The 15888-nt window shown below is 37.0% G+C and overlaps 1 protein-coding gene across 4 annotated transcripts in view; it reads right to left on the reverse strand.

Annotated features, from left to right (window-relative positions):
- Positions 1 to 2760: 2760 nt before the first annotated feature.
- The window catches only part of sema5a (sema domain, seven thrombospondin repeats (type 1 and type 1-like), transmembrane domain (TM) and short cytoplasmic domain, (semaphorin) 5A), a 182402-nt gene continuing 169274 nt past the window's right edge, over positions 2761 to 15888 (reverse strand). For all 4 annotated transcript variants that reach the window (XM_059655291.1, XM_059655297.1, XM_059655289.1 and 1 more), the window contains 4 exons: positions 13552 to 13707; positions 9488 to 9532; positions 9175 to 9386; positions 2761 to 8014 (listed from right to left, as the gene is read on the reverse strand). In XM_059655291.1, the coding sequence (XP_059511274.1) occupies positions 7895 to 8014; positions 9175 to 9386; positions 9488 to 9532; positions 13552 to 13707 (533 nt within the window). In that variant the 3' untranslated portion in view covers positions 2761 to 7894. The remainder of the gene's footprint in view (positions 8015 to 9174; positions 9387 to 9487; positions 9533 to 13551; positions 13708 to 15888) is intronic.

Raw genomic sequence — 15888 nt, forward strand, 5'->3', positions numbered from 1 at the left:
AGAAATCGAAACCTATAGAAATCGCAAGAGTAGATCTCTACTTATTTAACACTTTTCTGATTAGACTAGATTTTCATTTCTCTGAGTGAAAGTTACACTTTATTTGTCTTCTCAGTTTTAGATGGTCAGGGATTTAAATCACTTCAGCTCTTGAGACTTAACAATTGCCAAGCTCATTTTCTTAAGTTTTGAATACATAATAGCATACTCCTGGGGAGAAAGTATTCTAAAGCATTCCAACACTTGCATAATGCTGTTAAATGTAATGTTACTCTTCCCTTTCAAGACGATGGCCCTATAATCAACTAATGGAATAAAAACACATCTAACTTATGATATTGCATTTCATTGTTGAAACTGAGAGAGCAATTATTTTTGCATTTTGAAAACTGAAATGAACACATTCAAAGAGTTTTCTTTGAATTCCCCCATTTGTAAAAGTTACACGATCACTTACCTGTGCTTTGATTTACAATCCCTTTGAAGTGCAGTCGTGCTCCTGTGTTCTTATCAAATTAGCCCGACAATAAAAATTGCACAATGGTTGGACTGCTTACCCCTGGATTTGATCCAAGAGGGGCAGCAAGGCTCCACACAGGAGGAATGCTTCCAGCACCCCTGTCCTCTGCTGGCAAAGATTGATGGAAACAGGAATAAAGACTGTAATCCTGGAATCGGCTTTTGCCTACAATTTTTAAAAGGGCTGATGAACTGATCCAATTTGGCAAAAATCCAGGTGAGAGCCTCTAATTCAATGTTCTGGGCAATGAACCTTGTCAGGGACGTTGTGTGTGTCATGGCAGGGAATATAGAATTGCATTAACTATGGTTTGTGAAGAATAAAGTAAAATAAACCGGCAAAACCGAGCACTCAAGAAACCATTTACAGAGGTACTGAAGTCAAAGAGTAAAACCATGTCTGCCACATACAGTACATGTTGGTGCCAGTTATTTTGTTCAAAGAGAGTCACAGATGTTTAAACAAATGTTTGAAACAGATTTCAGTCAATCTCCAACCCACAGCATAGTGCTGCTGGGTCAGTGTGAAGATGTTAGTCTAGATTGAGAAAGTTATTTTGTTTCAAAGTGAATTTCCTGCTGGCGTTTAATTAAGGAAGGCTGTGGTGTATGTATGATGCACCCTGTGTAAATGTCACTCCCATATCTTCCTTGATTTCATATTCCACAATTTATCCTGGTATTTGGAGACTGTTTACTGAAAGATAGTGGCACTGTTGATAATGTTAACCACTTTGAACTGTAAGTAAAAATAAATTATATTACTTTAATAAAATAGTACATATAAAAAAAAGTCTAATAAGGATAACTGTTATCAACAAGATGCAATCCAACTTGAATACATTCCTGGTCAATCTTTTCGGACATTGCACAAGACATAAAAAAAATCTTTCTGTTCCATTCACTAATACATTGGGTTAATCCAAATGTAAATATAATAGCACGTTATCGACATGTCATGTTTGTGGAAATTGGCCAATAGGTTTGATTAAAATGTATATCAAAAGTTGCAAATGTTTTGATCATTTTACGTAACTATGTTTTCTTCATATTCACAGCTTCGTGCCTCTTTTCTCAAAAGTTGACAGCTTTCTGGATTTACACATTAACTGCCCAATACACCTACTGCAACACTTAGTCTTGCATAAACAATATTTTTAATGATGTGACAGTTATCAATGCAATATCAAGCAGTTTGTTTGGACCGGTAGCTCAATAAAATGAATTGCATGTCTTCAGACGGTAAATCGGTGTTAGGGATTTTATAGATGTCAAATTTTAATTTAGTTTTGATTCAAATTCACCTCTCTTAGCCAGTCATCTGCTTTCATATTGGTATGTCGGCATACTGAGAAGCTGCCATTTGCTGAGTCCTCAATGCCCCAGTAACCATACTGATGCCAGCTCACTCTCAGTGGGAGATCATTGGACTACTGGAGGCTTCTGTTCATATTGAGGATCCTTGGAAGCATGGGCATAGTTTTTTAAAACTTTTTTCAGAACCTTAATCAGGACATTCATTATGAGGCATCCCCAAGGTCTCCCCATGTTGGAGCAGAGCTTGCCTCTCTTTGTGGGGCTGCTGAACAGACATCACTGTAATCCTTCCTGTGTCCCTGTTCTGCCCACCATACTCGATTGTCCACTCCATGGAAGTTCTTTCTTGCCACTGCACTACTAACTTAAGGGATCAAGATCCAAACATTATCTGAAAACCTCAAAATGTGATAAATGCAGTTGATTCTGACCCATGCCACATAGCACCAATCAGAACAAACCCTCTTATTCCTATTCTATTGCCTACATACTAACCATTTACTGATGCATGTCACAAGGTTACCTCCAATTCTGTGTGTTCTCATTTTCGCTATCATCAGCGTTAAGAATTTCCGACATACACCTTTATTTGAAAGAACATTATTCAAAAATCTAGAGTATTGTTAGGTAAAAGAAAATCCAAAACAAGCTAATTCTTAGCACTCAGATATCGCTGGAGATACTCAGCAGATCCAGCAGGATCTGTGGATAGAAAGCAGAGTTAACATTTCAAATCCAGGGACCCTTCTTAAAAGGTTTCTGAATTTCTGTTTGTGTGTGTTTCAGGACACCCGGTATCTTTGTTTTGTTTTCATTTTCAACTCTGTTGTCCTTTGTCATCCACATTTCATTCTTCTCTCATATCTGTTTGCTTCTTGCTCATGAGACAAAGATATATATTTACAAACACTTTTATTTCTGATGGTCACATATGTTTTTTGTTGAAGAAACATTATTTACACTGAGCTAAAGTACAAAAATATAATACAATTATTTTACATTATGAGGACATGCTGAAAAACACTGAATACATATTACATTGTACACAAATCACACTTGATGGACAGAGCATTTACCATTTTTCAGCAAACTTTTCCAGTCGCCCAAAGTTTTTTAAACATAGCTGTAGTGGTATCTATTCAGGGGAGAGGAAAGACCATTTCCTTATTCAATTTCTTCCCACAGCTACCCGTTGGGTCTCTGGTGCTTTAACCATTAGTCAATTTCCTCACTTAACTGGGAAGGTGAGTTGTCAGTGACAGAATTGGAAAGTACATCTACAGAATAGGATTGCATCTAGAATCATCAGCTGAGAGCTGGACTTGACCACTTCACTGCCTGATTCAGCATTCTGGCACAGAGTTAGCAAACTTCACCAACACACAAGAAATCACGCCATAATCAAAAATCATCAGTGATTCTAAAATGATCTTAATAAATAGTCACCTGAAGCTCAACTGCTGCAACTGCCAAGCTGCCCACAGAAATCAATCTAGAATACTATCTTTTTCAAGGGATGTTTTATATTGGAATATTACATCTGAAAACCAGCACAGCGCCTTCTTATATGAACATTTCATTGATTTTGCTCAAATTATTTTTTCTTGAAGGAACTGTTCCAAATTCAATGCATTGTCTGCTCACTAGTGGCTTTGTTTCTGAACTGTCGAGGAAAATAATAGCTCATTTGGCATTTGAGGAACAGGTTGCTTGAAATTGAAAACTATAACTTTTGGAACAAAAGCTATGGATTCTGGTAATGTTTCTTTTGAAAATATGTTCTCAACTTAACATGAGCATTCTTTGATGCAATGGAAAGTTATTTAGAATTTTATAGTGGGACTGCTAGTGGTCGCTGTGATTTCAATTCAGTCATTCTGAACAAAGGCACCAAAAGTGTTATTTTTGATATGCTCATTAGGTCCATACAAACTGTAAACTGGTTAGGTTTTTCTCCAATATATCTTAAGAGTAATGCTGCCACTAATAAAAGCAAAACTTTCAGTGTCAATCACAAAGTGGTGGCTTAATGTACACCCCTGTCCAATTTCACTTTCTACTGACATCAATTTCCTCCTACCAGTTTAGCGTGCAATGCTGAAAGCTAAGAATTAGTCCACTAAGTAACATGCTATTTCCCACTTAAAGTTCTAATATAACCTGAGCACAGGACAACTGATGCAGCACATTTTGTTTGTGAATAATTAAATAACCACAGCAAAAAGGTTCCAACCAAGAAAAATGTACTACATTAGAAAGCAATTGTAAATCTGTTGTTCAGTTGGAACATGAGAAAAGCTGAAATTACTGCTCAATATATTCAGACAATTAGAGCTATAACATTTGATGGAATTAATATGATAATTAATTTAACCTGATTGAGCCTTAATTAAAGCCAGATTAAGGAGTTGCTTGAAAAGTAGCCAATACATACAGCTAACAATAATAATTGGCAACACCTTCAGATTTGGCAGGACATCATCCAACATCCATGGATTTAAATAATTGGGCACATTTGTACATGTGGCATTGCAAGTAGAAATGCCTTTGTCTAACCCTTACCAAGGGCTTCCATAAGCTTCAACCCTTCAGATGATTATTTTCCCCAGCAAGAATTCTCCAAAAATATTCTCAATGAATACAATATTTGGGATTATCTACAGGGGTTTTCTTCATTTACATAGAGACCATAGCACCTCTGGAGCTTAATCATTTAACAATAGTTAACAATGATAATATTTAATGATGGGTAAAAACTAAGATAAAAAATCAAATTCGTGACAGGAAACTACCAGAATTTAAAATATTAAATCGACAATTAAAAGAATATTTTAAAAAACTTTTAAAAATAACACTTGCTCAGTCAATTAATCAAGTTCTCCTGACTTTCATCCATAATATCGTTACCTTATATTGCATCATTCTTATACAATCTTCAGCCTTTTGTAACAGCTATTCATGTAAAATCATTAAGCTTTGTCATACAACTAAAATTGTGAAGAAATTAGCATCTAAAAGTTCTGTCATATTAATGGGAATTAAATTCCTGTTTATTTTAGTAAAATAAAAGTCCTTACTTAATAACATGAATGCAACTGTAGAATTACACGATTCTAAAATTTCATTTCTAGGAATGTTTTTAGTAGGCAGATGTTAAATAAGATTGCAGCAGATATTCTTTCATCTTCTATTAATACATTTAACCTCCAACTGTTGCCAATATTTCTCTTAAGAATTCTGAAAAGTGTGAAGTAGGTCCCACTAAAATATCAAAACTAGAATATTCTTTTTGCATCAAAACTCGCTACAGTGAGGTAACTAAATCGTCTTATTTTCTTTAGCATTGATAAAGGTTTGAATTTCCTCTTTTAGTTTAGAAATACTACTGGCTAATGCCTCATTTACTTGTAATGAATGATGTTGTAATGAACCTGAAAAATGTAGCACTCTGAAGGATGCCAACATCACAGATTGGTTCAGATGAGGAAGGCTTTTCAACCATTTGCCTTGCCTCAATCGTATTACTAAAACCACATAGTATCTGCTGATTGCTTTCTGTAGTAAAGGATTTTTTTTAGCATCTGACCTAAATTTCACCTACCCCAGAATACCCTTACTCTCACCCCGAATCACCCTGAAACTCACAAATCTTGGACACTACTTAACATACTGCTTCAGAGATAGTTGGAACTGCGGACACTGGAGAATCTGAGATAACCAGGTGTAGAGCTGGATGAACACAGCAGGCCAAGCAGCATCAGAGGAGCAGGAAAGCTGACCTTCTGATGAAGTGTCTAGGCCCGAAATGTCAGCTTTTGTGCTCCTAAGATGCTGCTTGGCCTGCTGTGTTCATCCAGCTCCACACTTTGTTATTTTGGGCCTGGACCCTTCTTCAGAAATTTCTGAATTTCTTGTTATCTCATGTAACATGCTGCTTTGTTTTTATCTGAAAGGCTATTTGCAGATTAATTGTGATCTTCTGCATTGCCTGCAGGGGTGGGTGGTCCACTTATTGCTTCTCAGGTCACATGGATACATTTTACAAGTTGGTGCTAATAACAAAAGTTAATGAGAATTGAGGTGTACATTGGGAAATAAAGTGAGAGGTCATCACTCCCTGCAGTTTTCTGTCATTTAAACAAATGGACAGGGCTAATCTCTGAGGCCATTTCAAACATAGCTCCCACTGCATGCTGGGCATGCTACTACTTCAGTGTTAAAAACCATTTAATGACGACACTGCATAAACCATGCCAAATAGTTCACTGAGGCTGCATTTGGTGCAGCAGAAAGGTACAAATAATGCACATCACTTTTTTTCAAATACACAAGTATCAGTTACGCTTTCAAGTATTCAAGGACTGACAAAAAACAAAATCATTAAATTTTGGAATTTCAGATGTTGCTCAATCGAAATACAGAAAAGATAAAGATTATTTAGCGATAGATTAGTATTCTAGAATGTGACTTTATTTTACAATGTGATTTTATTAGCGGATTGGTGGTGAAGTTCAGCAAGAAATGCTACTGCCTAAACTTGTAATAAAATTTTTTAGCCCATCTTGCATTTTTAGGGAGGAAAATGCCATGAATTATATGTTGTTATAGTGGGAAAAATAAACACAGCCTGTTTTAATTGCTGTTCTGATTATGCTGACATTTGTCTTTTAAAATTATGACAAATAGCTTAGAGTTTGATATCTGACAGCAGGCTGCCTAACGCTTTCATATAAAATATCCACATGAAATATTTAAAACATTTATTAACCCAGTTAAAACAACCAGATTACTGATTGCACTAATCTGTGGGACTCCAATGTAAATATTTGAAGCAGTGTTAATAGAAGAAACTAAACATCCACAAATGGTCAAATATCCTAGGTAGTGGATGATGAATGCCAATTGATATCTTATGGCTTTCAAATTCAGGTAATTCATTTGTTAAAGAAATTGAATCTTGCAACCTGTTCTTGCTGGAAATTTGGCAAAATAACTGTACACAAATGACAGTAGCCTTATAAATCTCAAACATCAGGCAGAAAATAACTTTCTAACTATTGTACTATATCACATGCAGAAGACTTGTGAGAAACCATTTAAATCTGTAATTAACAAAGAAATTCAACATACAAAGCAAGAACAGGATAAATTAATAGCTTAAAATCTGCAAAAGCTACAAATATTCACAGCTAATGGGGCCTGTATAAAAGCCACTTTTTTTTTTAAATTGCCATTATTAATGCTGTTGACAATGGGCACTGACTTCACTAACGAGCCAAACCTACCTAGTTAATCATTTGTACTATTCATATGTTGTCAGTTATTTACAGTTTTGTAAATCTCACACTGAAAATATTTCATGATTGTCTGAGTTCTCAAACAGTGAATTTAAACTGGTCAATAAGTACACAACAGACAATGGAGATCACCCCGAAACAAGACAAGAACACTGATGCACTTAAGGTCTACCTTCTAACGATCTTAGAAATAATGTAAAAGAACAGATGCTGCTCTACAAGTTGCAATTGACAGGGTCTTTGGAATGGCATGAAGTGACAGACGTCAATACAGCTGAATATTCCCGACCACATACGACAGAAAATGCAACAGTCTCATTGGGACAGCTCAGAAACTCCATTTGTTAGGGCTTGGTTCCCACCTCTGCACTGCATACATCTGAGCTGAGTTTTAATGTTCGCATTACTTTGTTATATAATTGAATCGGACTGGTGAAAACACAAACACACAAAATTCATCAAATGAGGATCTTCCGTCCACAGGCACTGTTTGTGTTTCTTTAGTCACTGCAAGATAAACTTCTTTGATAGAAGGTATAGTCCTTAGTTCTAGCACAGCAGAACAGAGCAACTAAATTCCAACTTAGCTGGAATTCATTTCTGTGTTTGATCCTTTCAAGCGTTGTCATTGGCGTTTACGTTTTAGACAGTCAAAAGGCAGGGACAAAAGTTTGTAGGTATTAGTGCAGCCTCATCTCCAATCCAGACTGAAAGAGGGATCTTTAATCAGTAGACTAGTCTGCGTTGAGCAATTTACCAATCTAATAGTCATCATACATATTGAAATCTGTGAAATAGGTATTGGAAAAAGATTTTGCATGAAGATGTGGATTGAAGTATTTATTCCGTTCCTCAAGGATCAAATTGTTTTTGTTGAAAGCCTGGAAAATAAAGATATTACTTATTAATACATCTATAAATATTATATCATTTACTATCTCAAACTTTCTGGGGTTTCTTCTTTAACTCTTGAAATGATTGCACTGTTCATGGCCAGAAACTCATTTTTCAATCTTGATGCTGAAGCAGATCTGAAAGCCAACTGGTTTTGGTCAAGGTATAAAGGCACATGAAATTTCTGGGCTAGCCCTAACTATCTGTTAATGGCTAAGATGATCCAACAAATTTATTGCTAACACAGAGCTGATCTTACATATACTAGACTGTAGAGTCTTTCAAACATCCCCTTGTTTACGATTCAACCTCGTCTCCTGCATAATCCCTGCATCTCTTCATCACCACCAACTAATTAATGTATCTTCCAGTCAAAACTTTGAATGGTAATCTAGGAATACAGATTGACAACTCTTTACACTTCTATAAATACTTCTCTTCATTTATCTAATAATTACAGGAAGAGGAATTTTCAATCTGAGAGATAATATGGCAGAGTAGAGAGATTACTCGTCATTCTAGAACTTGCCTGATTTTCATGACATTCATTTCCATGGAATGTAAATGTAAGTGGAAGGTAACAGTAAGCTGATTGATTCTGCCACATTACTATCCATGGAGTGAAGCTAAAAATTACTGCCACGGTACTATAAAGAACTAACGTATGCATACATTGAACAAAGCTCCCTGCACGAGAAGTTACTGGAGTTTTCAGTACTGCCATTAGGTTTGTAAAACACTTCCAATCAAATGATCTTTCTTATCAGGGTGAAATTTGTATTTTAGTTAAAAAAAACGCCTGTTCTGCTTCATAGCTGCCAATCTACTAGCAACGTTAAAAGAATGTGGCTTTGGTCACACAGTTCCTCTGGTTGCAATGTCTGGCTTGTTAATTCGGAGAAAAACAAGAACTTTACCATTTTGTTCAGTGGTTTTCAAGCTTAAGAATTTCAAATCTACATACTCCAGTCATTCTAATATTATTATGTTTTTCTTTAATTTCATGTTAATTGAAAAATGTTGATATTAACAGTTAAGTTTCACAGACTCTAAAGTTTAATTATATTTGTTTAGTTAAGTGGCAATGTATTACATACAGGAAGACAGTAAAACGTTCAATTTATACTTTAAAGTTATAATGTCTCACCTTAATTGCTTCCACCGAATCATATTTATCAAGTTTATTGACATGGTTTGTGATGCTCGTGTTGAGGGGAACTGCAGAAATTGGATGGATGACAGTGGCATCATGGGACTGCCGTTGATATCGCTGGCAATAGGTATACACAAGTAATGTTAAAAGACAGCCTAAGATAGAGCAGCTCAAACCCACTGCAATCATATGGAAAGTGTTGAATTCTGCAAAGAATTTTACAAACAAGAAAATAAATACTCATTAAGTAAGTGTGAACTTCATCAAGAATATTCATCAAAAGCAGGATTAGAGAATCAACACTTACCACCACATCTTCTGTCACCCAGGCTGGACTTGGCAATATTCACTTCTAAGGGAAAAAAATTTAAAAAAAGTTGATAATAATTAAAATGCTTACTGAAAATTTCAGTAGAGAAAATGTTTTGAAATATTGTCAAGAAACTCTCTTGACACCCCAGCGAGTTTATTTAATTGAGTCATTGACTGGTAAACTTAAAGCTTTTTCTTTGCATATGCTCACATAAAATATGTTCTTGCTTAAACCATGCAGATTCCAGGGTGGTCATGTTCACAACACTGCAATGGGATCTTTTACATCTTGGGGTCTGTAATATGATGACATTAGGAGAGGACAAATGTGGGCTTGGCTGTGGTAGGCTGCTCAATTGTATAGTCTGGCAGTGCTAACTGAGAAGGTACACACATCCACAGTAGTCATTTGGATGACTTTTGTGGATGTAATGTCATATCCCCACAAGAAATGAACATATGTGTGAAGGGAGCAAATCAGAGGTAAAGCTGCTAAGAAGATAAAATTAGATTAGGAGCCCAAAACTGAGTAAACTTTATTTAATGATTTTCATTCTTTAATGCATATTTACTGATACTTTTTTTAAAGAGTTGCACCAGATAAACAAGTATAATTAATAATGTGTATCCTTCCTTGCAGAATGAGTGTTCTGTGATGACATAAGACAAGGGCAGAAGTACACAACACCAGGTTATAGTCCAACAGGTTTATTTAAAATCACAATCTTTTAGAGTGCGCTCCTTCATTGGGTTAGGTGGTCTATGAATAGTCATCTAGATTCAAAATATTATTTTCCTGCCTCTCCAAGGATGCTGCCTAACCCACTGTAATTTCCAGCATTTTTGTTTTCAGTACAGATGTCAGCATCGGCAGTAATTTGCTCTACATAAACAAAGATATCTGCTAGCAGTCTCATTTGAATTTCTGTGGGTAGCTTGCCTGGTTTAACTGGAGATGCAATTATTATATGTAGCCAATGGAATAAGTGATTAGCTGCCGGATGATGTTTCCTCTTTCAACGTAGCTGCACCAGTGTATTTTTCTTATTCCTTCATTCTTCCATTACTTTGTCCTCTCGATTTCAAACTACATCACTAGTTTAAATGAAATATTTTATTTTAAAAGTTCCTAGGTTTCCATGTGGCTAATGAAGAACTACCTGAAACTTTATATCTGTGAATCCTGATATTTGTACACCGAGCCTGTGTCTGTCTGCAGCAGAAGTACCCACACAACAAAATGTGTAATAGTGAATGCCACACAATACTTCTGTTCGTAGTACACAAATAAGCTCTTAAATCAACCAGAAACAGTGGTCCAGTACAGACTCTAAATTTCTTGTCCACATGTGGGGTGACACCCAGCTGTTTCTCGCCTTCTCTCCACAGCATCATGGCTACAATCGAGAATTCAGCACCACAGTAGCAAAAGATGGGTGGGTGTTAGAATAAGGCTTTGCTGTGTTCCAGTACAATTCTTCACTCAGGTTCAGTCAAATGCCAAACTTTATCCGAAGAAACTTTCAGTTTAAAAAACTTGTTTTCAGGGTGGAGTAAATGCCACCAAGAGTATTAACCACGAAATCTAATTCATTGAAGAAGTGTTTTGGGATAATTCATTCTCAGGATATTTGTGACGCTGGCCTTTTATGCCCATCCCTAGTTGTCTTGAGAAGATGTTGGTAGACCTGCTCAATGAACATTTCAACACATCTCTGTGATACGTTCAGGTATCGAAGAAATAAAAACAGTTCATGCCAGAAATACTTCTCAGGACAGGCAGTATCCATGCAGCAAATCAGAGTTATCATTTCAGTCAATGCTGACCTGACCAGAGTTTATGGGTTATCACCTACCTGAAGTGGTAAGTTAGCTCTCTTCATATAGTCTCTCTTTAGCCCTCTTTTTCCTAATATTCACTCTAAACTTTCTCCATTCAAGCCTGGTTCTCACTTGTACTATATCCTCACATTAAGCACTCATTGTACACTGTTTTTATGCTTCATCTTAGTCACAATGCTAATTCCAGTTTTGTTTCCTTATGACCATAAGACCATAAGACACAGGAGTGGAAGTAAGGCCATTCGGCCCATCGAGTCCACTCTGCCATTTAATCATGGCTGATGGGCATTTCAAATCCACTTACCCGCACTCTCCCTGTAGCCCTTAATTCCTTGTGAGATCAAGAATTTATTGATCTCTGCCTTGAAGACATTTAATGTCTCGGCCTCCACTGCGCTCTGTGACAATGAATTCCACAGGCCTACCACTCTCTGGCTGAAGAAATGTCTCATTTCTGTTCTAAATTTACCCCCTCTAATTCTAAGGCTGTGCCCACGGGTCCTAGTCTCCCCGCCTAACGGAAACAACTTCCCAGCATCCACCCTTTCTAAGCCATGCATTATCTTGTCAGTTTCCATTAGATCTCCCCTCAATCTTCTAAACTCTTCTGGTTTTTCCTATTGTGAATATACCTTGACTGTACCTGAACCATCTCCTCTTTTTCATGATACTGCGATCAATGATCTTGACACGTTCCCCAGCAGATGCTTGATTCACTTGATCCATCCCATACCCAGAAATTCCATAAAGAAATTCGTCAAAATTAGAAGGTGAGAATTTCTTAATGCCTGACTGAGTTTCAGTGCCTGTGCTAAAACGTTAGTTTTCATTCAGACTGTCTTTGTTTATCTCACATTGGTTTCATGAGCGTGTTGTTGCTGTGACCATTTGAAGTCAGTATTTTTTCATTTGTTGAAGTCCTTTTCAGTCTATTGAAGTCTCAGATAATCCATTCAGACGATGAAGTTTAAAATTGATATTTTGCCACTACCGTGCCGATATGAACTGTATAAACTTGACTATGATTTCTGATTCAAATCATCCTGCCTGAGATCAGCACACATCAGAAACAATTTCATACGAACGGCAAACTGAGATAATTTAGTGTTCTGATCTGATATGTTCACACAAATTTTTAGACTGATTTGTGCATAATTTTTCCAACATTTGGTCAAAATCATTTGAAGTTTGAGTGTAAATACCTAACACAAGCTTCAAGTTATAAACACAGAATCAGAAAAATACCTCTGTAATATCAGCTAACAATCTGGTGCTGAACTTTGGGAGGGCTGCATTGTTGGATGTGATATCATGCGTAAAACTAATGCGTTGACTGAAGGTTCAGACTAACAGGCCAATTGGGTTTAGCAGTGTAATTTGAAGAGAAGGAAATTTCCAACAGGCAAACACTATTGGTTGTCTCTCTTTGTAGCTTTGTATATTACTGAAAGAGTAATTCAAAGGCCTGAGCTAATGATCACAAGACTATCAGCCTATACCAGCAAAGGGTCAAGACAAAACCTGTACAGTTAGACCTAAGAAATAAAAGGAGCGCCATTACATACCTACAACTAGAAAATGTAAAGAGGAGCAAATGTTATGGGAATTTTAGCACAAAGACTTAGTCTTGAATTTTCAATCTTGTATGAGAAGTGTACAGCCAGGGAAAGTTCAGCTTTGCAAACCAAATTTCTGAAAAAAAAACTTTCCCAGATGTTCAGGGTTTCGTTTCAGGCATTTGGGTGTGAATGGTAATAAACTGCGTCCTGAAAATTTAAGTCATCAAAATATTTGCTGGTTGCATTTTCAGTTGTAAACAGACTTCAATTTAATGGTCTGAAATAACACCGTGTGAAGCTGGATGAACACAGCAGGCCAAGCAGCATCAGAGGAGCAGGAAGGCTTGACGTTTCGGGTCAGGACCCTTCTTCCGAAACGTCAAGTTTTCCTGCTCCTCTGATGCTGCTTGGCCTTGCTGTGTTCATCCAGCTTCACAACATGTTATCTCAGATTCTCCAGCATCGGCAGTTCCTACTAAGTCTGTATCAATGTAATGGTCTATTTTCTATACTTGCCAAAGTTGAATTATGCCTCCCAAATTTCAGATAGTTCAGAAAGGTACCACCATTCAACATGAACAGAGAAGGCATGAGTTAATTATTTCTGAGCTGTGTCTGCTGTAAACCCTAATCAGTTCTATCCAGTAAGAATACATACCGGGAATGAAATTGGTGTCAAAGACACAGGTTCGGCTCTCACTGCTATTCTCAGAGCACTGGTAACCAACAGGAAATAAGATTTTACAGTGACGAGTGCGATGTTGTGAACCCGATACCTCACATTCTGACCACCCGGACCACTCTGACCAATTATCTGTGTTAGAAAATAGAAATTGTAAGTGTTTTCTCAGGATGAACACGCCATCTTCAAACGTACAATAATTAATCACAATTTGATTACTCAAGTTGTGGAACCTTTGCCTTCAAGCGTCTTCAGGTATCCCACCTTTTTATGATTGAACAAAGTAGGATGGACTGAGATAAGGTTAGGGTTAGGGTTTTGCATTCACAAGGAAGACCAGGAATTGAAATAATACAGATGACCATATGAATTAGGAGCAGTAATAAGCCAAACAGCAGTGTAAGACTGCCCCGCCATTCGCTAAGATCATGGTTGATATAATAACTCCATGTACCTGCCTAACCACCTTAATGTTTCAGTCAAAAGCAGAAATTGCTGAAGACAATCACAGATATGGATGCATCACTGGTGAGACAAACAAAATCACTGTGTCAATTCCAGTGACATTTCTTCAGAAACTTACTGTTTCACCCCCTTATCAAAAATCTACATGCTTCAGCCTTAAAAAATAGTCAAAGACTGGGCTTCCACATTTTTCAATCTGCTTTTTTCAGGAAAAGAAGTCCAAACAATAATACTGTAAAAGATGTTCCCTTTAAAGATCACAGGACATGATTAAGCATGGTCAGCACGGATTCATGAAGGGGAAATCTTGGCTGACAAATTTATTAGAATTCTGTGAGGTGGCAACAAGTTGGATAAAGGGATACAGTGGATGCGTTACATTTGGATTTTCAGAATGGATTGATAAGGTATCACAAATTCATGTATTTAACAACAGCCCATGGGTTTTGGAAGTAGTATATTAGCTTGAATACAGAATTGACTAATGAAGAGAAGGGAGAAATAAGGAGTTGCATTTTCAGGATGGTGACCTGTAACAAGTGAAATTCCACAGAGGTCAGTACTGGTCCTAGAATTATTTACAATATATATTAATGACTTGGGTGAGAAAAGTGAATGTGCTATAGCCAAGTCTGCAGATGACATAAAAACAGCTTGGGAACACAAGTTGAGAGGTTGACACAAAGAATTTGCAGAGATACAGGCTAAGTGAGTAGGCAAAAGCTTGTCAGATTAACTATAATGTGGGAAAATATGACGTTATGGACTTCAGAAGGAAGAATAGGAGCTGAATACAACTTAAGTGGAGAAAGACTGCAGAAAGCCACACAACGGAGGGATTTGGGATTCCTCATGCATGAATCTAGAATCCAAGTTCAGCAGTTGATACAAAGGCAAATGGCATGTTGGCTTTTATTTCAAAGGGAAGGGAGAACTCAATTAGGGAGGTTTTCTCCAAACTAAACAAAGCACTGGTCAGGCCACAGCCAGATACCGTGAACAGTTTTGGGCCCGTTATCTAAGGAAAAATATACTGGCATCGGAGTCCAGAGCAGGTTCACTCAGCTAGTTCCCTAGATAGTAGGGATGGAGACACTATCTTATGAGGAGAAGTGGAGTAGGTTAGGCCTGCACTATGCAACACATAATACAATAATTATACAGATGTAATATGCTTCATTTTTATTCTTTCTACCAAAATGGATTATTTCACATTTTCCCACATTATACCTACTTGCCAGATCTTTGTCCATGCACTTAAACATATCCTATCCTCAGGGATGTGACCAGTTCCTGGAATAAAGTGTTCAGATAACTCTCCTCCCTTCCCTGATCTACCGCAGTGACGGTAGCTCAGCATCCAGCTCACAAAATCTGAGCCAAAGCTGATCGAGCTGCAGATATTACAAATGCATTTACCCTCAATCACACTGCCTTCCAGGGGGTCCCACGTGTTACAACAGTGACACATCGCCTGTTTTTTAAAATTTTTATTATATCCTGATTGACTATTTAGTTATTTCATTCAATCAATTATTTCACTTTTTTTATAGTTTGTTCATGTTACTACCAGTTCCTGCAGTATTTTAAACTGTAGGAATCGAATAGACCTTAACTATATGCTGACCAACCAGCTAGCTTCTTCCACTGTAGTAGGATAAAAACCAAGTCCCACAGGAAGAAAAGGTTAGAAAAAGAAAAGAACACCACCTTCCCCCTAACTTCCTTTACTCAAAGTCACACTCAGTGCTACATTGCACTGAGATGCCTCTACTTATTCTCATCAAGAATAAAACATGAGTTTAGTACCAGGTACAGAGAAAACAGTTTAAGCTGGTTTCTTTCATT

The sequence above is a fragment of the Stegostoma tigrinum genome, chromosome 2 (assembly GCF_030684315.1).
Source record: "Stegostoma tigrinum isolate sSteTig4 chromosome 2, sSteTig4.hap1, whole genome shotgun sequence".
Classification (NCBI taxonomy): domain Eukaryota; kingdom Metazoa; phylum Chordata; class Chondrichthyes; order Orectolobiformes; family Stegostomatidae; genus Stegostoma; species Stegostoma tigrinum.